The sequence below is a fragment of the Eumetopias jubatus genome, unplaced genomic scaffold, assembly GCF_037043125.1.
Source record: "Eumetopias jubatus isolate StellerSeaLion01/CBP00866 unplaced genomic scaffold, mEumJub1_p1.0 scaffold_60, whole genome shotgun sequence".
NCBI lineage: Eukaryota > Metazoa > Chordata > Mammalia > Carnivora > Otariidae > Eumetopias > Eumetopias jubatus.
The window spans coordinates 748673-772686 of NW_028274866.1; the positions used below are offsets into that span (position 1 = coordinate 748673).

At 40.4% G+C, this 24014-nt stretch overlaps 1 protein-coding gene and 1 pseudogene across 1 annotated transcript; one reads left to right on the top strand and one right to left on the bottom strand.

The window, feature by feature from the left end:
- Window positions 1-5602: 5602 nt before the first annotated feature.
- On the bottom strand, window positions 5603-23064 carry FUNDC2 (FUN14 domain containing 2). Its single transcript, XM_028094891.2, has 5 exons — window positions 22889-23064; window positions 18969-19119; window positions 12659-12734; window positions 8738-8869; window positions 5603-6129 (listed from the first exon to the last, which is right to left on the bottom strand). Exons 1-5 carry the CDS (start codon window positions 23019-23021, stop codon window positions 6052-6054), a joined length of 570 nt encoding a protein of 189 aa, XP_027950692.1. The 5' UTR covers window positions 23022-23064; the 3' UTR covers window positions 5603-6051.
- On the top strand, window positions 9910-10344 carry LOC114201924 (small ribosomal subunit protein eS19 pseudogene; annotated as a pseudogene).
- Window positions 23065-24014: the final 950 nt, after the last annotated feature.

Sequence of the window (24014 nt, forward strand, 5' to 3'; positions counted from 1 at the left end):
GTGTTTAATAGAGGCACTAATGAGTCATGAGGGTTCAACCTCCATGAACTAATCATCTCCCAAAAGCCCCACCTCCAAATATCATCACCTTGGGTGTTATGATTTCAACATGAATTTTTGGGAACACAAACATTCAGTCACACAAACAAACAGGATCCTTCCTTGCCTCTTTCAGCATGCTAGAAAAAGCCTACATTGCCATGAATGGACTAACATAAGATAGTCTGTGATATTCAAATACCATTATTATTTGAGACCAACTCTTCTTTTAAGCAGCAATCCCTAAAGTGTTTCTAGGAATTGCTGTAAAAGGGGGGACAAAAGGCTTCTGTGGTCAGATAGGTTTGGGGAATTCTAGATTAGACATAAGTTAACAGGTTTCTCTCCTGTAAGACTTCAAAGCTTTCAATATACTACTGTAAATCATGTTTCTTTGAAAAGGACTATTGTATGCAGTACTTGCCAAAGTGTACCCATTTTGCAGACAGCACCTCACAGGGTGAACGTTCCCTAGAGAGACTTGGAGAAACACTGCCTTAAAGATGTTTGGTCCACAAACCAAGGTAACCATGCTCCGTTCTCATGAAATCATTTAAATGAACTCTTGTGTTAATAGTGAAACGATTTAATCAAACATTTTCCAACTGTTTACATCATATACAAATGTAAATTACATTTAAAATTATCAATAGCAGTGCTAGGATTTACATTAGGAATCACAATATGACCAAATACATTGTTTTCCTGTGCTTTATTACAAGTATTTTTATTAACTAAAGTTTCAGACTGTTTTAAATTTTTTTCCTATGTTATACTACTTTACTTAGGACTTTTAAAGCTTCAAATAAATTGTTCCTTCCTATCTTTAAACTCAGTCCCGTCTCAGTTGAAGTTAACATCTATTGGCAGACATTAATTTAAATCTGATTCTTCTCAGCTATTATGACACATAGAAAAATAAAATAGCCATCAGAAAAGCTCAACATTCATCCAGTGTTTTTTATGTGTTAGGGGCCACAGCACTGAATCTCAGTCTCCAGGGAGGAACTAGGAAGGTGAGAACTATCATCTCCTCTATTTTAGAGACTAAGAAGTTTGTAAGTGGGCTGGTGGTGCTAAGTTTAATCACTTGGTTAACTAGTGACTGAAAGACCTCAGTGGAGAGGGTGATATGTTGGGCCATATCCCACTACTTTTCATCCCAAAACTTCAGCATCCATTGATGACAAAAGCTCCTGATCTGCTATTATGCTAGTGTGACAACTCCCTTCCCTGCATCCACTTCCCACAACTCCTAACATTTAATAAACTGTACACTTGCGTTTTGTATCTGAAAGGCATCTAAAGTTGTATGGCATTTAATATAAAAGGCTTCAAAGTCCTGCTAAGTAGTCACTTGTTAACAGCAGAACTATAACATTTTTAGCACCAGGTTCCAAATCTGCTTCAGTGGTTCTCAACCTTGGCTGCTCAGTAGAAACATACGAGGCATGTCAAAAACTCAGGCTCCCCAAAGGTACCCCAGACGAGTAAAATCAGTATTTAGGATGAGAGCAAGGTATCAGTAGTTTGTAAAATTCCATTGCTCTCAATAATCCTAACAGCATTTCTTACGATTTTAAAATCAGAAAGGTAGACAGTTTTGGTGAGTCAATAAGCTGACTTCACAGGTTTTTTTAAATGTGAAAAAAGTGCAACACTATCAATTTTCTTTAGGAAAAATAGTGCTCTTAAAATTCATGATTCCTTAAGAAGAACCAAACATCACACGGGGTGCCTGGGTGCCTCAGTCGTTAAGCGTCTGCCTTCAGCTCAGGTCATGATCCCAGGGTCCTGGGATCGAGCCCCACATCGGGCTCCCTGCTCCACGGGAAGCCTGCTTCTCCCTCTCCCACTCCCCCTGCTTGTGTTCCCTCTCTCGCTGTGTCTCTCTCTGTCAAATATAAAATCTTTAAAAAAGAAGAAGAAGAAGAACCAAACATCACAGAACATGATTTCTGGGAAATCAGGTCCAGGATAAGATATATATTTTTTTTTACCAATTTTCCAAGAGATACACTAACATTGGGCAAACGATCAAGAAGGCCCCATACCTGGACTTCATGACAAAGAAACCAAGCTGGTAAGTTGGTGGAAGCAGCAGAGAGGGCAGCAGTCTAATTTTGCTTACAGGGTCCAAAACTGGCCTTAAGTGTTTCCTTCAGAGAAGAAACTGAGATGATCATGAAACATTAATGATACTCAGAAATTTCAAATCCGTCTCTATACCATTTCTTCAAGCAGAGATTTATTGTATTTTCCAAAACTATAGAAAAGTAGAGGTTTCAAATAAGAGCCCAACCATTAGTCATGCCCATCTTGCTGACAAATGTCAAACAGAAGGATGGAGACAACATTCTTATAATAGTTAACTATACAGTTACTGAATTTTGATACCTTAAGCACCCACCCCAAGAGCATGTTAGCTAGAATTACATAAGATTCATTCCTTCTAGAATACTGTTCTCCAACTTTATTCATGTCCTGTCTTCTGCCATCATCCATGAGATAGTAACTGCCCAGGTACAGTAAGGAGGGTTCTTACCCAGTGGTAGGGCAGGTGGGGGAGTCAAGACCCCTGCTGTTTGATGAATGTCCCCAGGCTGAGTGGTAAGAGGTTGGAGCAAACATGCGGTCCAGATGGGAAGCAGGAGGAAAATGCTGTATGTTAAGACAGTGACACTAATGACCACGAGGCTGCTCAGCAATGAGTACACAGAGCCTTAGAGAGACTGACAACACTGGAGTCTATTTTTTGAGACTGAGAGGGCAGCACCTAAACTGACACCAGGGCGAACTTTGGGGAGAAGGAACTCAAGCATTATAGCTCTGCTGTATCGGGCCCCATGTCCCAATCCTGCCCAGTCCCATCACGGGAGCAACAGTTGATCAAAGGGTGGTCCAGAGTCACAAGGGCACTGGGAGGGGCCGTGGTGGCCTGGCAGGGGACAGAAAGGGCGCAGTGGGGTGCTTGGGGGCAGGGTGGCAAAGGGGAGAAAAGCTTTGCAGGTGTTCCAGGAACCAGGTGTGGATGTGTTACGTCAGACAACTCAGCGTCATTGGAGTTTCTTCCAATTCGGGCCAAGCTACAAGTAGAGAAGGCCTGAGTGTGGTGTTACCACACCTCTGCCATCAGGGGGCGCCAAAACCCTGAACACACTGGATACCTGTTAATTCAAGGAAAAACTGCAGTCTCTTCAGCGCCCCGCCCCTCCCCCTCCCCCCCCCCCCCCCCCGACTAAAAAAGAAGCCCAGCACATTATTGGACTCTGGGTACTAGAGAAAAATATGTGCCTCACTAAACAGGCCTTGCTAATCAAATGAAAATGTTGCAGTCATGGGTGCAATCACCTGGTCCTGGTTATCTTGGTTTTGCATGAAGGGTTGGCAGCTAGCTGTTCTTTTGGGAGAAATCTTAACCTCCCCCTTCACCATCTCAAACAAAGCTGCTGGCAAAAGGGCCTCAATTGATAAGCTCCCCTAAATGCCTGCGCCTACTTCAGCTTAGCTGAAATCCGACATATACACCAGAGCACCGCACAGCCACAAGTGGTGGGCAGAACTCAGGACCATTCTCATGGCAGCAGCATGACACCAACCTGCAATACTGACCTTAACCATGCACTTCAAGGTCCCAGAAGCAGCCACGTTGGAAGAAACTTCAGCAGGAACCTAGAGATTTTATTTCAGTCTATTATCTATTACAACCTGCTGAAAGCTTAGATTGATCTGCTAATGTCTGTTGTCATTGCCAATAATCACAGGCAACTCCCATCCCATTAGAGAGGCATCCAATGGCCACTCTTCCTGTCATGCAACCCAAAGGAGCACAGGACACGCCATTTAGGTTTTACGGTAACCATTCCCTTGGGTCAAGTCATCAAAGAGCTGCAGCCTTGATTGCCATATATGACATAACCCAGGGACCCAGGCATCAGACGCAGAATGTAGAAAACTAAGGAACAAATAACTTCATGTCTTTAATAACTATATTGCAGGCCAAAAAAAAAAAAAAAGGAAAAGAAAGGAACATACAAGATTAAAAGAGACTTAAGAGACCATTTGAATGTAATGTGGGTAGACCTTATATGGATTTTGATTCAATCAAACCAAATGCAAAACACTTAAGAGACAGGAAATCTTGAAAACTGGCCGGATATTTGATGATAGTAACGAATTATTATTAATTTTTTGGTATGATAGTAGAGTATTATATTTATGATTTTTAAAAACAGTTCTTACCTTTTAGAGACACATACTGAAATATAATGAAATGATACATTTTGTATTTGTTTCAAAACAATTGATAAAACAAGCTATGATTTGATGGTCATTGCAGGTGGGTGATAAATATATGAGGGTCACTGTACTTTTCTCTTAGATATGTCTGAAAATTCCCATAATAAAAAGTGAAAACATTTTAAGTTCTTACACAAAAATATGCAACACAGAGGCTCATAGCATTATGATTTGGGGATGGTTTGTACATATTGTAAGCAAAATAACTTACGTTGCCTTAAAATGAGGGAAAAAATGCAGATAGATGAAATCTAAAAAGTTCCACACATCCATTGGTAGCTACAATTTCCAAATTCAATCCATTTTTTCCCAAGTTAAAAGGCAAACATTTTAAAAGAAGGCCTTAAAAACATACATTTTGCAGAGATCACCTGCAGGTTTAGGAATTAATTCTAAGTTTCCTGCATTCTCAGAACTCAAAGTCTCAAATAATTCTTTGGATCAGTCCCTTTTCTGGATACGTTTATTATTATGAGGTCATTAGTCATGTAATCAACAAATCCTGAACACCTATTAAGTGCTCAGTTCCATGGGTGAAATGGTGAAGACACAAGCCTTACCCTCCAGAAGTGGATAGTCTAGCTGAGGTTGCAGACATGGTAACAGGCCATGACAACAAAATGTGCTAAGAGTCTAAGCATGTGTACCTATAAACTTTTTTAAAGAATAATTCTAAGAGTTGGGGCCACTGTGAGACAGAACGTTTGATGGTGGAAATAATTTACTTCACACATGCTATTGCTACTGTTCTCAATTCTGAATGCCTGGAATGCCACCTCTTTAAAACTCTGGCTCAAATGTGAGGTATTTCATACCAACTAGATAAAGAAATAGATCTGGCACAGAGGAGCCATGGCTATCCCTAATGTTTTGACAAGAGGGAAATAATACTTAAAACCTTTTCTATGAAATAAAAATCCAAGAGCTTCTTCCCTTTCCTACCTAAAGTCACTTATTTTACCATGAAAAAACCCTTTGGAAATAGCCATGAGGAAAGCATCCCTGGATAATATCTTAATGTCCCTAAATGATTCACTAAGTTTGACCATCCGATGATGTATCTATTAGTTGGTCTCCCACCAAACACAGTACCTTTAGCTCAGCATATATACCTTTAGCACAAGTTCATTCCATATTCAGATTTTTCAATTATAGTGCTTATACTGCCATTTTTGTCAGGATAATTACAGCAGGTATACAAATAGCTCTCTTTCTGTAATCTAAAACCAACTAAAAAAGAAAGCAGACACCAAGATAACAAGTCTTTCATGCTTAAAGACAAATGTATTCAGTTCCTTTCCATGCAGCACATAAGGTATCTATATGCTTGTGATTTCTTTTCCAAATCAAGTTTGGGACAACCTTTGAGGATCCACTCATCCTCCAAGGTGAGCCATCTTATATACCATGCTCTGTTAAGTATCTTATATGGAAGGGGGAAAAGAACACTTTTGCTGACCTACAGATTAGTCAAGTGGGGAGTGTGCTGGGAGAACAGCTAATGTCTATGGTCTCTTCCGTTGCCATCAAGTTCACAATAGGGCCGTATCAACTTGTACCAACAGATGCCTACAGAAGCCATTCAGATATGCCACAGCAGAGAGGAAGTCATGGAAGAAGAGGAGCAGCAGGAGAGACTTGATGTCCTATGATGGAGTGAAGAGGCTGCTGGTTTGGAAAAAAACAGGAATAATGAAAGTGAAGTTGTCCTCCTTAGGATGCCATGCCAAGCAGAAAGCCTCCGAAAAATCCCCCAGTCACTAGAACGTTCTTCTTCACAAATGACACTACCTAGGAACAGAAGATAGCACAAATCGGTTATTCTGCAGGGATATTATTATTAGGAATCAGATCTTAACAATGTCAATCCCCTCTCACCACTGGGTCTCTGGCTCAAGATGGTAGCAGGGATGCTAGTGTGAAATGATAAAATTCAAGAGATATTTTCAAAATGGGACTTTGATTGGATGACTGGCCATATGAGGGATGAGGAGGAAAAGCCAAAGGCAACTCCTTGGAATCTGTCTTCAGTTATGTCTGTTAGAGAGCTAAGAAATCTGCCTGAGAATTCATTCAGGAACAGGGAAGGACAGAGTTCACAGGGGAAGTTACAGGGAAAGATTAAAGCTGTATTCAATAAACTAGTTATAGAGGCAATTCTCAGTTTCCAATTTCACTCCTTTGTTCTCCCTGACACCTACTTTCCAATTAAGGCTGCTCATTCTGAAGTCTCTCCTCCAAATTTCTCTATCCATTCATCCTGTCCATCCATCAGTTGATCTGTCCATCTACCTCACCCATCCCCGAGGCTTCCTCTTGAGTAGAAGCTATATATTTGCATTCTCACACCTCACCACATCAGAGGATGATTAAAATAAGGATATCTTAAATTCACAAAACTTCCACCTTCTCCTGTCCACTCATCTGCAGCTCAGAACATGCACTCAGCACCCTTTGACTCCCATGCTCTATCAATTTCCATTTCAGAGAGAACTTTGGCAAGTGGGTCAGACTCGCTGTTTTTCCCAAGTACAACCATCACCCTAGACACTGTTCATCGGGACAACATATCTGGTATCCTGGCCTAATCATTTCTTGAACTCAAGTACAGTGACTTCATGTCCCACCCATTTAAGCCTCTCATACCTTGACCTGCTCCACTCTACTACCCCATCCTTCTGGGACTCTTTAGCATCCTTACTCCCACTATGCCTTTGACTTCCTATGTCACTTTTACTGGCCCTCTGACTTGACTGGACCCCACATTTCCCTACTTGAGGTATTCTCTTTTGCCATCTACCATCAGGGGGAATGAAAAAAATCATACAAATTCCTGAAATAATTGCTTTCATTCATTATCTTTACTTTCTTACTTCCTACTCATTCCTCAACTTGCTACAGTTTGGCTTTCAACTCCACCACCCCCCTAAGACTGTTGTCACTGAAGTCACCGATGACTTCATTGGTAAACACTGAATTTATCATCCTCATTCCCTGGCTTCCCAAGTAACAGCATGGGCTCTGAGGAGGGAACTAGCCACTATCCCTGGGGCCTGTGACAGTGCCAGGCCACAAATAGGAATAAAAAAATTTGTGGAATGAACCAATTCCAAACCTTTTGGTTAGTTTATAACAAGTTCCCTCTGTGACTCAACAGTTAGTTTTAAAAAAAACATTAACCTTATACTGTTTATTATATATACTTCCCATGTCATTGAAGAAATTTTCAACAATCATGTATTACTTTTGTAAACATGCAAATAGTCCAGTTTTGGCAAAATGACAGAAGTATCACTTTTATAACCCTGAGCTTGAGGCAGGGATAGAAGTGGGAGGGACTATCTGCACTCCTGGGCCCCCACAGATGCCACCTTCCAGTCTGGGCAAAGGACCAGTTTGGCCTGCCACCCATCATACTGGGACTGCCATTATGTACCTGGTGAGGTGGACTTACCTGTTCAGTATTTTCTAATTGGCTAATTCATTTACCCCTTATCTATCTGCTTTTCAACTTCCAAAAACTTGCTGACATTTCTTGTCTTCTGGTATTTTTCTCCTATTCTCTTGGTCCTTATGGGTTTAACCTGTTTTATTTTGTTGCCATCATTTGGCAATATTTGAAGGACAAGGCCTGTTTCAATTTACATCTAAATCCCTCTTCTGCACTTATTCCATCCCTTCTCTCTGTGAATCCAGAACACCACTGATCAAGGCCTCCTTGATCCTAGTTTATTTCTCCCCACTTCAGTGCACTTATTTCTTTGGCACATTTAACATATTTCCAAAGGTAATAAAGTAGCAAAATTCTTTTAAAAAGGAAGTACTTCTGTCCTCCCAAGTGCCAGCCAATATAATGTAACCTGGTTTTATGTGTTAGAGCAGGGGTTAGCAAACTGTAAACCAAGTCCAGCCAGCTGCCTATTTTTAAATAAAGTTTTGTTGCAACACAGCCACACCCACTTGTCTACATAGCATCTATGCCTATTTTCATGCTATATGGTGGGGTTCAGTAGTTGTGACAGAGACCACAGGGCCTACAAAGCTGAGAACATTTATCATCTGGACCTTTACAAAAAAAAAAAAAGGTTGCCAATCTCTGAGCTAGACGTTCCTGCTAGTTATATGTACACGTAAAGTATGGACATTTCAGAGAAGTGCGTGCATGGAGACAAAGTATGATTTAAAACCATCTACATCCCACTTGCTGCAAGAACAAACTCAAGGCATGACCAATCCACATATGTAATGTATCATTTTGCATTCTCACTCACTGATAAAAGTCACCAACACTTCAATTACCCAGCTTTGAACAAATGCCTCTAAAGTAAAGATATTCCATCCAAGGGTGACCCACTATCTGCACTCTTTTCACACTGCTGGTGAACAAAACAAGTCTCACCTCCTCTGCTTTGCTTTTGACCTTTGTAGGTATCTGGTTGCTCTTACGGATCTTCAGCTGTTCCTTGGCTTTCTTCATGTCCTTCTCTACTCGCTGCCAGTCAACCTTGATGTACCCAGTATGGCTTGCAAGCTATAGTTTCAATAATGACAGCAAAAAATAAGAAACACAGGCTTGTTATTTCTGTTCATTATGATTAAATCACTGAAGCACATTATCAAAAACCCTTCTGACTTTCCATTTCTTGAGACATTTGCCATCCAGTTCATTGCATGACAATGACATTCACTCCACATCTACTCAGTATCCACCCAACATGCAAGGCCTTATGCCTGATGCCAGATTGATAGACTGGCCTTCAATGACTGCTGGCAATTCTTTTACTCTTATGTATACTCTTATCCCTCTCTAGAAAGTTTTAAGTTAGCTTAAAAATATAACACGGTAAGAAGAAAATCAGAATTGAAAGTCAAGATGTGAGATGAAGAAACCTTACAGACCTTACAGCCAACATAATCACTGTCGGCTCAGAAAGGAATCTTCTAATACATGGCCCCACAGAGATTTCTCAGGAACAACTTCATATAAGGGGTACTGAGAGAAATACATCCAAATAGATGTATAGAATATGCCCACTTCCCTTCATGAAGACAGCAGGCACAAACACTAAAACTCAGTGAAAACAATTTTACTGAGAATATGTGAATAGGATAAAACTTATTTAAGTATGTTGTTTTCTGATGGATTGTTATCCAAGGAAGTAAAGAGACTCATTACAGCCCATCAATCAATCTTCATCAATATCACTTCTCTCCACCCAAGTTTTGGTAAGTCATACCTATCTGAATTTCTCAAAATATCTGTAACTAAAACTCTTCTCTCTACAGTCTCCTCCTGCATTGTTGCTCTTCCTCTAGTTCCTATTTTAGTTAATGGCACCATCAACTCATCAGTCACCCAAACCAGGATGGAGAAAATATCTGCAATATAGGTAATAAACAAAACATTACTACTCATAAAAAGTGAAACTGTTCTCCAGATCAGAAAGGAAGGAGCCAAATTGTTGCTATTCATAGACATGTCTGTCTACATAATCTCAAAGAATCCAATCAAAAAACAAAGAACTCCTGTATCTAACAAGTGAGTTTAGGCTGGCTGGCGGAGGCCGCACGATGCCTGGAGTCCCTGTAGAAGACGTGAACCAGCAGGAGTTTGTCAGAGCTCTGGCAGCCTGACTCAAGAAGTCTGGGAAGCTGAAAGTCCCTGAATGGGTGGACCCTGTCAGGCTGGCCAAACATAAAGAGCTTGCTCCCTATGAGAACTGGTTCTACACCTGAGCTGCTTCCACAGCAAGGCACCTGCACCTCTGGGGTGGCGCTGGGGTTGGCTCCATGACCAAGATCCACAGGGGACATCAGAGAAACGGGGTCATTCTTGGCCACTTCAGCAAAGGCTCCAAGAACATGGTCCGTGGGGTCCTCCAAGCCCTAGTGGGGCTGAAAATGGAGGAAAAGGACCAAGATGGGGGTTGTGAACTGACACCTCAGGGACACAGGGATCTGGACAGAATTGCTGGACAGGGGGCAGCTGCCACCAAGAAGCATTAGAACAAATGCTGGGTTAATATACTGCCTCATTTGTAAAAAAAAAAAAAAGTGAGTTTAGAAAAAGTGAGGTTAGCAAGGTTGCAGAACACATAGTATCAACACGCAAAATCAATTGCATTCTTTTTGCTAGCAATTGAAGCAACTGGAAATGGAAATAAAATTTATAATAGCTGTAAAATAAATACTAGATACAAATCTAAACAAAAATCATATAGGATCTGCATGCTGAAAACCACAAAATGCTAAAGAATTTGAAGATGAACAAATAAATGGAGAGGCAGGCCCTATACATGGAATTGAAGACTTAAAATGAAGTCCAATTCTTTCCAAGTTGAGCTACAGAGTTCCTCCAATCCCAATCCCAGCAGAATGCTTTGCAGGTATACAAACGAGCTGGTTCTAAAATGTGCATGGAAAGTCAAAAGACCTAGAACAGCCAAAATGATTTTTAAAAAGAACAGTTGGAGGAATCATACTATCAGATTTTAGGATTTACTATAATGCTACAGCAATGAAGATGACAGTGTGATACTGGAGAAGGGACAGACACACAGATTAATGGAACAAAATAAAGAGTACAGAAACAGATAACCCAATTTAAAAAAATGGACAAAAGACCTGTATAGACACGTTGCCAAAAAGGCTATATGTGGGGGGCACTGGGGTGGCTCAGTCGTAAAGCATATGAAAAGATGTTCCCTATTACTAGTTGTATCATTCTGAGTCCAACTGGAAGATAGGCTTGGGGCTGAGGGTGAGTGGCCAAGGAAAGCCCCAGTGTAACTGAAGGTATAAGGTATCTAGGAATGAAATCAAGGCACAGTGTAGAAGATGTGTATGAAGAAACATTTTAAAGTCTATGCAAAGACATTAAAGACCAAAATAAATGGAGAGAAAGCACATATTCACAGATGACTCATTTTCACAAAAGATATTAATTCTTCCCACATTTACCTATATGGTTCCATATAATTCCAATCAAAATTTCAATAAAATATTTTAAAATAATTGATAAGCCTCTTCAAGCAAAAAGTATAAAAGCAGCCACAGCACTCCTGAAGGGTATGTGGAGGAACCTGTAATACCAACTATCAAGGCTTAGTAAAGGTCGAAAGTTGACCAGTGAAACAGAATAGAGAAACTAGAATCAGATCCAGACATATATGGATTAATATATGATAAATGCCACACTACAAATATTGGGAAAAGGAAGACATTCACCAAATGCTGCTAGGACAAGTATCAGTATGAAAGAAAGGAAACTGGATCCCTACGTCAAATGACATCATGCCTACCCGCCATCCTTCTCTCCCTCTGGTGACCAACAGCACGAGTGCACAGCACTGACTCCCCAGGTCCCACCCACCTCCCCCTAGCAAGGAGGCATCCCCGTACTCCTTGAATATCTGACTCATGCAATACCAGAATCCCATTTTGAGAATCTTTCCTGGTGATACTTCCAGTACCAATTGCTTCTGTCAGTCAGAGCCCCCAAAAGAAACAGAGCGTATACTCAGATTAAGATATTTTGTAATGTCTGGGCGGCTGGGTGGCTCAGTCGTTAAGCGTCTGCCTTCGGCTCAGGTCATGATCCCAGGGTCCTGGGATCGAGCCCCACATCAGGCTCTCCACTCGGTGGAAAGCCTGCCTCTCCCTCTCCCTCTGCTGCTCCCCCTGCTTGTGTTCTCTGTCAAATAAATAAATAAAGTCTTTAAAAAAATACTTAGATGTGCAAGCACACCTTCCACCTATGAAATCAGGTGTTGGGGGGCATGAGGCAGGCCCCAAGCATTAGTGTTTTTTAAACTCCTTAGGTAATTCCAACATGGAGTCAAGTCTGCAAAGCAATGCTACAATGCAGCCTCAGAGAACCGATACCTAGTAGTTCTGAAATAAACTCTGGGTCAAACAGACAAAAGAGGACATCAGATCAGACTGTCATTTAGCCCTCATTTCTCACTGACTGCTCTGGGATCAATGTCCCCTATGTAAAATAAATCCTATCACAGGGCATTTGCATAACACTTCATATTTTTGAAATCACATTTAACATTTCAAATGGTCTTAAAAACCCAAAGGAGCTATGATAAGGAATATGTACTATGTCCCCATGTTATAGATTATGAAACAAAATGTGACTACTAACTGATGAAATTTGATTCAAATGGTCACTAGCATTTCAAATAGTACACTGAAAATATGTGCAAAGGCTATTCTAGTGTAATATAGGCAAGACTATATTACAGCTCCTCATACCACATTCTTAATGGGCAAGGGGGATTTCCAAACATCTAGGAATATTTCACATACAGACCTGAAGGAGAAAAAATCCACCTCCCACAGCTGTTGCAGCCAACTTTCCAACCTTTTGGAATATGAAACCCGTGCACCTACAAAAACCAAACCAACAACAGACAAGTTGACAGGCTGTCAAATGCACACAAACATGTACTTCTAATAATGTTCAGATCCTACTTACCTTGGGATCCTCCTTCCCACTCTTACATGATATAAGCAGAGAGCATAGGCTCAGAAAGACCCTGATTCAAATCTTGGCTCTACCACTTAATAATTTTGTGGTCTTGAGCAAATCCCTTAAAACTTTCAGGTGGCACTTTAATTTTTTTTAAGATCTTTTAAATTTATTTATTTGAGAGAGAGCACAATCAGGGGGAGGGGCAGATGAAAAAGCAGACTTTCCGCCAAGCAGGGATCCAGGGACTCTGGGATCATGACCTGAGCTGACGGCAGACACTTCATCAACTGAGCCACCCAGGCATCCCTGAGTTGCACTTTAAAAGATGACTCTGGCTACATTGTGAAGGGATTCCAGGGGGAAAGCATAAAGGCAAATATCCTCCCAGGAAATTAAAAAACATGAGGGGACCTCCAAACTCTGCAAACCAGTAAGTGACTCTGGCAAGACTGCAGTATAAAAGAGCAATATGCAAAACTCAATTGTGTTTCTATATATAAGCAATGAACAATTAGAAATTGAAATTTAAAAATACCATTTACAATAGCATCAAAAATAAGATGTATAAGACCTACAAAGCATTGCTGAGAGAAATTAAAAGAAATCTAAAATGGTTTATGGATCAATGCAATCCCAGTCAACAATCTCATCAGGTTTTTTGTAGACATTGGCAGCAAGCTTATTCTAAAATTTGTATGAAAATGCTGTGTACCCAGAACACTCAAATCAACTTTGAAAAAGAACAAAGTTGTAAGATTTACCTAATTTCATGACTTATTATAAAGTCACAGTGATCAAAATAGTGTGATACCAGCACAAAGATTGACAAATCCTCTTAACAAAGAGTTCAGGGGCACCTGGGTGTCTCAGTCGGTTGAGCATCTGACTCTTGATCTCAGCTCAGGTCTTGATCTCAGGGTCGTGGGTTTAAGCCCCACACTGGGCTCCACGCTGGGCATGGAGCCTACTTAAAAACTAAAACTAAAACTAAAATACTTAAAAAAGAAAACAAAGAGTTCAGAAACAGGGGCACCTGGGTGGCTCAGTGGGAAGAGCATGTGACTCTTGATTTCAGGGTCATGAGTTCGAGCCCCACACTGGGGATAGAGATTACTTAAAAATAAAATCTTAAAAAAAAGAGTTCAGAAACAGACATATAGTCAACTGATTTTTGAAACAGGTGCAAAAGCAATTCCGTGTAGAGAAGTATAGTCTATTCATCAAAACATGTGGGCACAATTAGGTATCATATGCAAATAAAGAACTTGGATTCCTATCTTGCAACATATACAAAAAGTAAATCAAAATGAATCATGGACCTAATGAAAAATCTAAACCTATATATTGTCTAGAGTGATCCTAGATAAGGAAAATATTCTCAGACATGATACCAAAAGCTAGAGCTACAAAAAAAGTTGATAAATTACATTTCAAGGTTCAGAACTTCTGTTCTTTACTGTTGAGAATAAAAGGCTATAGAGAAGAATATATTTGCAAATCACTTATCTGATATAAAACTTGTATCTGGAATATATAAAGAACACTCATAACTCTGTAATGAGAAAACCAACATCCCAATAAAAATATGGAGAAAAGATTTGAACAGATGCCTCATCAAAGATAGATGGATGGCAAAAATAAGCCCATGAAAAGATGCTAATATCATTAATCATTAGGGAAATACAAATTAAAACCAAGAGATACCACTTTACACCCACCAGGATGGTTGTAATCAAAAAAGGCATAATGCCCAAGCATTAGTGAAGATGTGGAAAAACTGGAACCCTCATACATTGCTGGTAGAGGTACAAGATAGTACACATATTTTAGAAAAGTGTATGTCAGGTTCTTAAGAAGTTAAAGCATTCCACCTATAATCTCCAGCCATACTATTCCGAGGTATTTACCCAAAAGAAATAAAAGCATATGTTTATACAGACTTGTACACAAATGTTCACAGCAGTTTAGCCCAAAAGTGGAAACAAACCAATATCCATCAAGGTAAATGGATAAACAAAATGGTTCATCCACACAGTGGACTACTACTCATCAAGGAAAAGGAATGAACTACTGATTAAAAAACAAAACAAAACAAAACAAAAAACAGCCAGGGCGCCTGGGTGGCTCAGTTGGTTAAGCGACTGCCTTCGGCTCAGGTCATGATCCTGGAGTTCCAGGATCAAGTCCCGCATCGGGCTCCCTGCTTAGCAGGGAGTCTGCTTCTCCCTCTGACCCTCCCTCCTCTCATGTGCTCTCTCTCATTCTCTCTCTCAAATAAATAAATAAAATCTTTAAAAAAAAAAAAAACAGCCAGATGAACCTCAAAATTAGTATGCTAACCAGAAGAAACCAGCCAGACAAAAAAGAACACATACTGTATAATTCCATTTATATACAATTCTAGAAGATGCAAAGTAATCTACAGTGATAGAAATGCGGATCAGTGGTTGGTGGGGCCATGAAAGGGATAATGACAAGGTACAAAGAAACCTTTAGAGTGATGGATGTGTTCATGACCCTGACTGTGGTGATGATTTATGGGTGTGTATATGTCAAAATTTATCAAATTGTATACTTTATTTTTTAAGATTTTATTTATTTATTTGATAGAGAGCAAGAGCACAAGCAGGGGGAGGGGCAGAGGGAGAGGGAGAAGCAGACTCCTTGCCGAGCAGGGAGCTGGATGCAGGGCTCGATCCCAGGACCCTGAGATCATGACCTGAGCCGAAGGCAGACGCTTAACCGACTGAGCTACCCAGGCGTCCCTCAAACTGCATACTTCAAACAAGTGTAACTTATGATAATGCTGATTTATTTATTAAACTGTTAAAAAATAATAAAGAATAGCCAAGAAATTCCTGAAAAACAAATTGGCAGTTACACACACACACACACACACACACACACACACACACACACACAGATGCCTGACATATAACAGGGGGAGTGTGGCAGAGAAGTGGGGAAAGGATAACTTTTGCAATAAACTGAGTTGGGGGGGCACCTGGGTGGCTCAGTCGGTGAAGCCTCTGCCTTCAGCTCAGGTCATGGTCCCAGGGTCCTGGGATCGAGCCCCGCATCGGGTTCCCTGCTCAGGGGAGAGCCTGCTTCTCCCTTTCCCACTTCCCCCTGCTTGTGTTCCCTTTCTCGCTAACTGTCTCTGTCAAATAAATAAATAAAACCTTTAAAAAAAAAAAACTGAGTTGGGACAACTGGGTATTCCACAGGAAAAAAGAGGAATCTACTACAAACTAAACACAAAAAACAATTCCAGGTGGATTTATAAATGTAAATGTGAAAGGTAAAGTAATAAAGTTCTAGCCTATGGGGAGGCAAAGATTACTTAAACAGGACACAAAAATTACTAACCTAAAAGTAAAGATCAATAAAATTGACATTAAAAATAAGATCAGTTCATCAAAAGATACCAAAAGGCAAATGAAAAGACAATCACAGAATGTAGAATGAGTGAAAATATCCGTAAAATGTACAACCAACAAAGGACTCCTATTCAGAATATATAAAGAACTCTTATAACTCAGTAAGAAAAAGAATGACAACAGAAAAATTACATAAGATTAAAAATGAGACTTTATCAAAGAAGAGATCGAAAATGGTCAAGAAACATAGGTAAAAGTTATTCAATATCACCACTACTCAGGAAAATGTAAATGAAAACCATGTGAGATCCAACTATCAGACGAGCAAAAATTTAAGTCTGGCAATATCAAGTGCTTACAAGAACGTAGAGCATCAGGAACACTCAATCCTTGTTGTTGGGAGGGTAAACTGTTACAACCACTTTTGGAAAGCAGTTTGCCATTACCCAGCAAAGCCGAAGATAGTTATGTCCCATGACCTAGCATTTCAACTCCTAGGTATAGACCATACAAAAATGTGCGTATATACACACCAGGAAATTTATACAGTGTTCATATCAGCACTGTTTAAATTAGCCAAAAATGGAATCAACTCAAATGTCAGTCATCACCTGGGTAAAAACACTGTGGTATATTCATGCAATGAAATTCTATATATAAATGAAAACAAAGAAACTACAACTACATACAAAACAAATCCAGCAAAAAAGGTAAGACTCAAAAGAATACACATAATTGCATTTATTTAAAGTTCAAAAGCAGGTAAACTATAGTATATTATTCGCCGATAGAATTGGTGTTAAAACTACAAAGAAAAGCAAAGAACTGCATAATAATCAGTACAGCATTTATCTCTAGAGTTTTTGGGGTGCTAATCACATTTTTTTAACCTGTGTGGTTGTTACATAGGTGTCTGCTCTATATATATTCATTAAAATGTACACATATGTACTGTTCTGTATTTATATTATTCTGTACAATAACATTTTTAAATGTAAAAAGTAGAGATGAAATTGATGCATTATATATTCCTCACTAAATCTGCTATTAAACTTTTTGAATTTATTACAAATGACGCCATAAGCTGTGTTACAATTGAGGAAGTTATTATTGTGTCACAATTGAGGAAGTTATTGGCTAGCTCCTAATTATACCACTTTCTATCCATGTGGTCCTGGGCCTTTTGAGCCTGAGTTCCTATAATATGAGCATAATTACAGTACCAATTTCAGAGTGGTTGTGAGAAGAAAATGAGATATCTATATAAATACTAAAATATTTGTGTATTTTTGTGTTCTCTACTTCTTGGTGTGGAGAAAAGTGAACTCTTATATACTCATAGTGGAACTGTAAATTGGTACAGCCATTGTGAAAAACCATATGGAGGTGTCTCAAATAATTAAAAACAGGGTGCCTGGGTGGCTCAGTTGGTTAAGCATCTGCCTTTGGCTCAGGTCATGATCCCGGGGTCCTGGGATAGAACCCTACATAGGGCTCCCTGCTCAGGGGGGAGTCTGCTTCTCCCGCTCCCTCTGCCTGCCTCTCTGCCTACTTGTGCTCTCTATCTCTCTGTCAAATAAATAAATAAAATCTTTAAAAAAAATTAAAAATAGAACTATCATAGAGGATCCAGCAATTCCACTTCGGGGAATATATCTAAAGGAAATAAAAACACTAACTCAAAAAGATATCTCCACCCCCACATTCACTGCAGCACTATTTACAATAGCCAAGTCATGGAAACAACCTAAGCGTACAATAGTGGGTGAATGGATAAACATGTGATATATACACACACACCATGGAATATTATTCAGCCATAAAAAACGAAATTCTACCGTTTGTGACAACGTGGATTGACCTTGAAGAACTTACGCTGAGAAATCAAAGAAAGACAAATACTGTATGATCTCAGTTATATATGTAATCTAAAACAAACACAAAACTCATAGAAAAAGTGATCAAATTGTGGTTACCAGAGGCAAGAGGTTGGGGGAGGGGGAATTAGATGAAGGTGGTCAAAAAGTACAAACTTCCATGGGGCGCCTGGGTGGCTCAGTTGGTTAATCGACTGCCTTCGGCTCAGGTCATGATCCTGGAGTCCCGGGATCGAGTCCCACGTCGGGCTCCCTGCTGAGCAGGGAGTCTGCTTCTCCCTCTGAACCTCTTGCCTCCCATGCTCTCTATCTCATTCTCTCTCTCTCTCAAATAAATAAATAAAATCTTTAAAAAAAAAAAAAAGTACAAACTTCCACTTAGAAGTAAGTATCAGGGAGGTAATGTACAATGTGATGACCATAGCAACCACTGCCGTATGGTATATAAGAAAATGGTTAGAAGAGTAGATTCTGAGAGTTCTAATCACAAGAAGACAATTTTTTTCTTCTCTTTTTATTATATGTGTGTGAGATGATGAATGTTCACTAAACCTACTGTGGTAATCATTTCACAATATATGTAAATCAAATCATCATGCTGTATACCTTAAACATACAGTGAGGTATATTTATTTCTCAATAAAACTGGAAGAAAAATGAGGATAGTCAATCCAGTACCAATTTTAGAGTTGTTGTGAGAAGGAAATGAAATACATAAATACTCAAAATAGTGCCTGGCATATAATAAATACTATGTTTAGATGAATGCTACATATTAAGTGATCAATTTCACAAAAGTCAATGTGTTTTCATTAGTTAAGGAGATTGTTCCTGTAACTGCAATACCAAATCATGCAAAAAAAGACACTGGACATCTTTCTCATCACTTACCATCCAGTGACACCTCCAATTAACAGCTGGGTTGCCACGCTATATTTTTCAGCTGAGGGCCCAGATTCCTGCCCAAACAGCTTGCGCCACCATGGCTGCTTTTTAGCAAATTCTGCAAGGTCCAGTGACTCAAAATTTCCCTCAAAGTTTCCTACAAGAATTAAGATACTGAATAAGAAAATATTTACTTTTACAATAAATCACAGTTCTTAACTAGATTAAAAGATTTTTAAGGAAATGGGTATTGTAGTAAGAACCTGCAAATGTTCTATTTTAAATGGCAAATTAACTCTGAAATTGTGGCTATCGACTTGAAAATCAGACTAAAATCAACAAATAATATGTCTTAGAGATAAAAATAACTAGACAATTTAGAATTAGTACTCTAGTTTTTCCTCTCAAATTTAAAAACAACCAATGGATGTATAAAATCTGATAGTAATAATAATGTATCCTAAATGAAATGGATTTTCTTCATTTGCCTCGCCTTTTCAAGAATATGTCAATACTATTTAGCTCACAAATTCACAAATTCTTACCACTATATGGATCTCCACTGATAATAAAGATAAAAGGTAATGTTCAATTGAGCTGTTACTATTTACCAGGCAATGTGCTAAACAATAAACATGTACACTTAATTAAATCCACAGAACACAGTAGGTACAAAACAAGGTACTATTTATTAATCCCACTTTATAATTAAGAAATGGCTCAGAGGTTAAGTGATTTGCCCAAGAAAGGAAAAAGAATTAGAAAAATGTACAATCCCTTTCTCTGTGGGAAGATAATGTAGGGATAAATCTAATGAAATGATGCACAAGACCTCTACACTGTAAAGAACAAAACACTGCAGAGAGAAAGTGAAGATGACTGAAATTAATGGAGATATATACTTTGTTTTGCAAGGCAGTATTTTTAAGATGTTCACTCTCTCCATATCCATCTACAGACTCAATGCCATCCCAGTCAAAAAGTACGTTTTTATTTAGAAATTGACAAGCTGGTTCTAAAATTTATATGGAGATGCAAAGGACTACCTAGAGTAGTGTTCTAGTTACTATGGCAAATTACCCCAAAATGTCATGGAGCTAAACAATAATTTATTATGCTCTTAGATTCTGTGGATCATGATTCAGACAGAATATGGCATTACAGTCCATTCCTATTCCATGATGTCTGAGGAATCAGCTCGAAGACTTACAGGCAGAAGGTCTGGAATCATCTCCTACATTCACATATACAGGCTGCCTTTCTATGTGGGTTAATTTGGATCTCCTTACAGCATGGTGCCTAGGCGCAAGGGTGCATCCCAAGGGAGGCAGTGAGAGATCAGGGAGGCAGCTTGAGGACGAAGCAGAAGCTGTTAACTATTTAAGACCTAGCCCCAGAAGCCATGCAGTGTTACTTCCACCACATTCTGTAGAATCAGTCACAAACTCCCACATAGATTCCAGAGGGAATATATAGATTCCATCACCGAGTGGGAGCAGTGTCAAAGTCACACTGAGAAAAGAGCAGGTAGAATGAAAGATACTGCTGCAATCATTTAGGAAAATACAATGTGCCACAAGTGGTCAAAACAGTTTTGGAGAAAATGAACAAAGTTTGGGGTGCCTGGGTGGCCCAGTCTGTTAAGCCTCTGACTCTTGGTTTCAGCACAGGTCATGCATGGTCTCAGGGTTGTGAGGTTGAGCCCCGTGTGGGAGTCCACACTTACTGAGGAGTTGGCTTGGGATTCTTTCCCCATCTGCCCCTCCCCACGTACTCCTTTCCCCCCTTCCCACCTGCTCGCTGCAGCGTGCTTTCTCTCTCTCAAATAAATAAATAAATCTTTAACAACAACAACAAAAAAGAACAAAGTTCAAGGAATTTCAAGACTTCTTACAAAGCTACAGTGGAATACAGCTACCTAACGTCGACTTATAAAGCAACCATATTTGACAGTGTAGAACTGACACACATATATGAATGGAGGAGAATACAGAGTCCACAAGTAGATGTACACAGTCATTTGATTTTCAATAACATGGCACCAAGGCAATGTAACAGGGAAAGAGTGTTTTCAACAAATTGTGTTAGAACTACTAGGTATCTGTACTAAAAATAATGCAATCCCTACCTTACATCATACACAAAATATAATTCAACATGGATCATAGATCCCAATTTAGCAGAACCAAAATATGAATGTTTGAGGAAGTAGGTATTCTATGGGTTCACAAGTAGTTACATGAAAATTATTTTTCTAATGTAACATTAGACACCAGTACAAAAGAACATTAAAACATTACTGCTGTGTTGAAGAAGAAATTCTCTCCCTGGGTTAAAGAATATCACTGAAAACAAGAATGGAAAAAAAAAAAAAAACCTACCAAGAATGAGTTTTGAGGTTTGTCGGGTTTTTTTTTTTTTTTTAAGATTTATTTATTTTAGAGAGGGGCAGGCGAGGGGCAGAGGAAGAGGGAGCGGGAAAGAATCTCTGGCAGACTCCCCGCTGAGCACAGGGATGGACGCACTGCCGGCTGGATTTCAGGGCTCATTTCACCTGAGATCACTGACTTGTGCTGAAATCAGGAGTTTGACGCTTAACCCACAGCGCCATCCAGGCGCCCCTGAGTTTTGTTTTAATGTAATTTTACCAAGCCCCTCAGCTCAATAGGAGGCTCCAGTCAAAAGGGGGATCAATTCAGAGACGTTTAGTTCATCCAACTTCTTTCAGTTATTCAACAAACACTGTTAACCAGTATGTAGACAAAAGTCATTTAGCCTTGTTTATGGGTCCAGGAAATCAATTATCACAGTATTATGTGTTCATCACCATGATAAAGATTGAAATTCATGATGCCAACCTCAAAATTTCTCACAACCATTCCCTAGAAGCAAATATCTAATCAACCTATATATTTTAAGTGAATGAAAGCAAATGTACTCTGCAAGAAAATAATTACATTGTGCATTCCAACCCCTTAGTCACTTAACTTCGGTGGGGTGCTGGTCAATGATTAACAACCGGCTGGGGGTGATCTCTAGTGTACATCAATTTCCAGATGTATTCACTCCCTGCGAGTGTGACATCATGGAACTGTGACATCACTGAACGCAGGGTTGGAAAAAGATGCACAGTAGCATACCACACTGTTATTTCCATCATACGGACAGCACAGATATAAATAATATCAAGAGCATAGATGACAGCATACCATAGCAGACAATTAAGAAGTGATGAATTCTGAATATCTTCACTGCCTTTATTTTTAACATAATTTAAGTGATTTTAGGTTTATATAATTGGGTTTTCGATGATGGCTGTGTTTAGCAATGGGATCTTGTGAACCAATCCTGAACTGAATAGAACCTGAAGCAAGGTAATTAGTAGGGAAAGAAACATGATTTAAAGTCATGCTCCTCTCTGTATTTTATTATAAGGGCATCTTCTTTGACTACGCGGACTGAATAAAAAAACTATTTCAAAGTACAATTCCATGTGTACTACTCTTTCAAAACCATCAACAGTGTAAGAGAAGGCTCCTTTGCACACAGAAGAGGCTTTGCCAGGTGTCTGAGATGAACGTGCAAAGGGTCAAAAGAAGTCGCCTTAGTCTGAAAGTGCCAGAGCGCTTCCGAGAACCAGGACAGAATGTCTCCGGGTTGAGGCCGTTCGGGGCGGCGCCGGAAGGCCGACTGAGCCCAACCAGAGACAACACCCCGGGGCAGTTCGGTCCCAGCCTGGCGCCTGACCTTGGCCGGACCCTGGGAGCGGCTGGGTCAGGGGCGAGACTGGCACGCCCTCCCCGCCCGTGCACTGCCAGAACTCCCGGGGGAACTCTGCTGGGACCCGCAGGCGCGGAGCCTTTCCCCTTCCGGAGCTCAGAAAGGCGGCTCCCCGTGGCGCCGGCGCTGCGCGCGCCCTTCCTTACCTTGACTGGATGCGGCCATTTCGGCGAGTTCGTCTCGCGATGACACCCGCAGGGTTTTGGCGCGGTAGGACGCGGAGTGGCGCGCCGTCGCCGCCGCAAGCTGGCTTCCGGCACGTGGGGCAGATGTTTCCATTCCCACGGCGGCAGCGGAAGAGAGCAGGCCGGGAGCCTAACAGTCACTTCCCACCCCCGCGCGTAGCTGCGTCACAAGGCTCCCCGGCCCCGCCCAGCGGGTGCGCCGAGACGCGCGTGCGCAGAGAGCCTGCTCTGACGGAGGTTCTCACCTGGAAGATTTCTTGAGACGCGACCGCCACCTTGCCGTTCCCCAGTAAGGACTCTTTTACCCATTACTTTATTTAAAAATAAAGCTGGCTTGCGGTGTTAGTTCATGTAAACGTTGAGCACATATTTATCAGTGCTTGCTATGTGCCCGACTTTGTTCCAATAAAGTGAGACACTTAAAAAACCATTGCAATAAGTAAGAATGCCTATGGAGCCATTTAACTATGTTTCAGGGCACGTCTCCCCACTCCACCCCCCCCCCAAGCTACTCCTCTCGCTCTCACGCTATCCCAGTTAATGGCAAGTTCACCATTCCAAAAACTTTGGTCTTATTTTTGAACGCCTCTCTCAATGCTACAAATCCAGTTCATCAGCAAGCCCCATAGATACCGCTTCACAGTGAATCGAGCCATTTCTCACCCTCCCAGTGCTATCATCTTAGCCCAACTCACAATCATTTCTTGCCCAAAGTTAACAGGTCGACCTGTTCCTAGTTCTTACCCTTATCCGCCTAAAGTCTGTTCTCTCCACCTCGGCCAGAAAGATTGGTCTAAAAGGTAATTCTAATCACAGCCCTCCTCTACTCAGAAGCCTACCATGTCTCCCTATTGTCCTCAGTGGAGAAGCCAAACTCCTTTTGCTGAACTGTAACCTACTTGGTGAGATTTTCCATGACCATCCTCCTTTAAAATTGCAGCCTGGTATATCCCGCCTTCCCCTGCTTACTTTCCTTTTGTGCACAGCACTTATTTCACCTTATAACATACTGTATGAGGTACTTATGTGTGATAAGTATTAATTACATCAGTTGCTTGTATTTTTCAATGCCGTGTACCCAGTGCAT

Coding starts and splice junctions, on each gene's coding strand:
- FUNDC2 (XM_028094891.2), bottom strand. CDS start 23,021: ATGGAAACATCTGCCCCACGTGCCGGAAGCCAGCTTGCGGCGGCGACG. Junction 19,120..22,888: donor AATGGCCGCATCCAGTCAAG/GTAAGGAAGGGC, acceptor TAATTCTTGTAG/GAAACTTTGAGGGAAATTTT. Junction 6,130..8,737: donor TCAAAAGCAAAGCAGAGGAG/GTGAGACTTGTT, acceptor TTCTGTTCCTAG/GTAGTGTCATTTGTGAAGAA.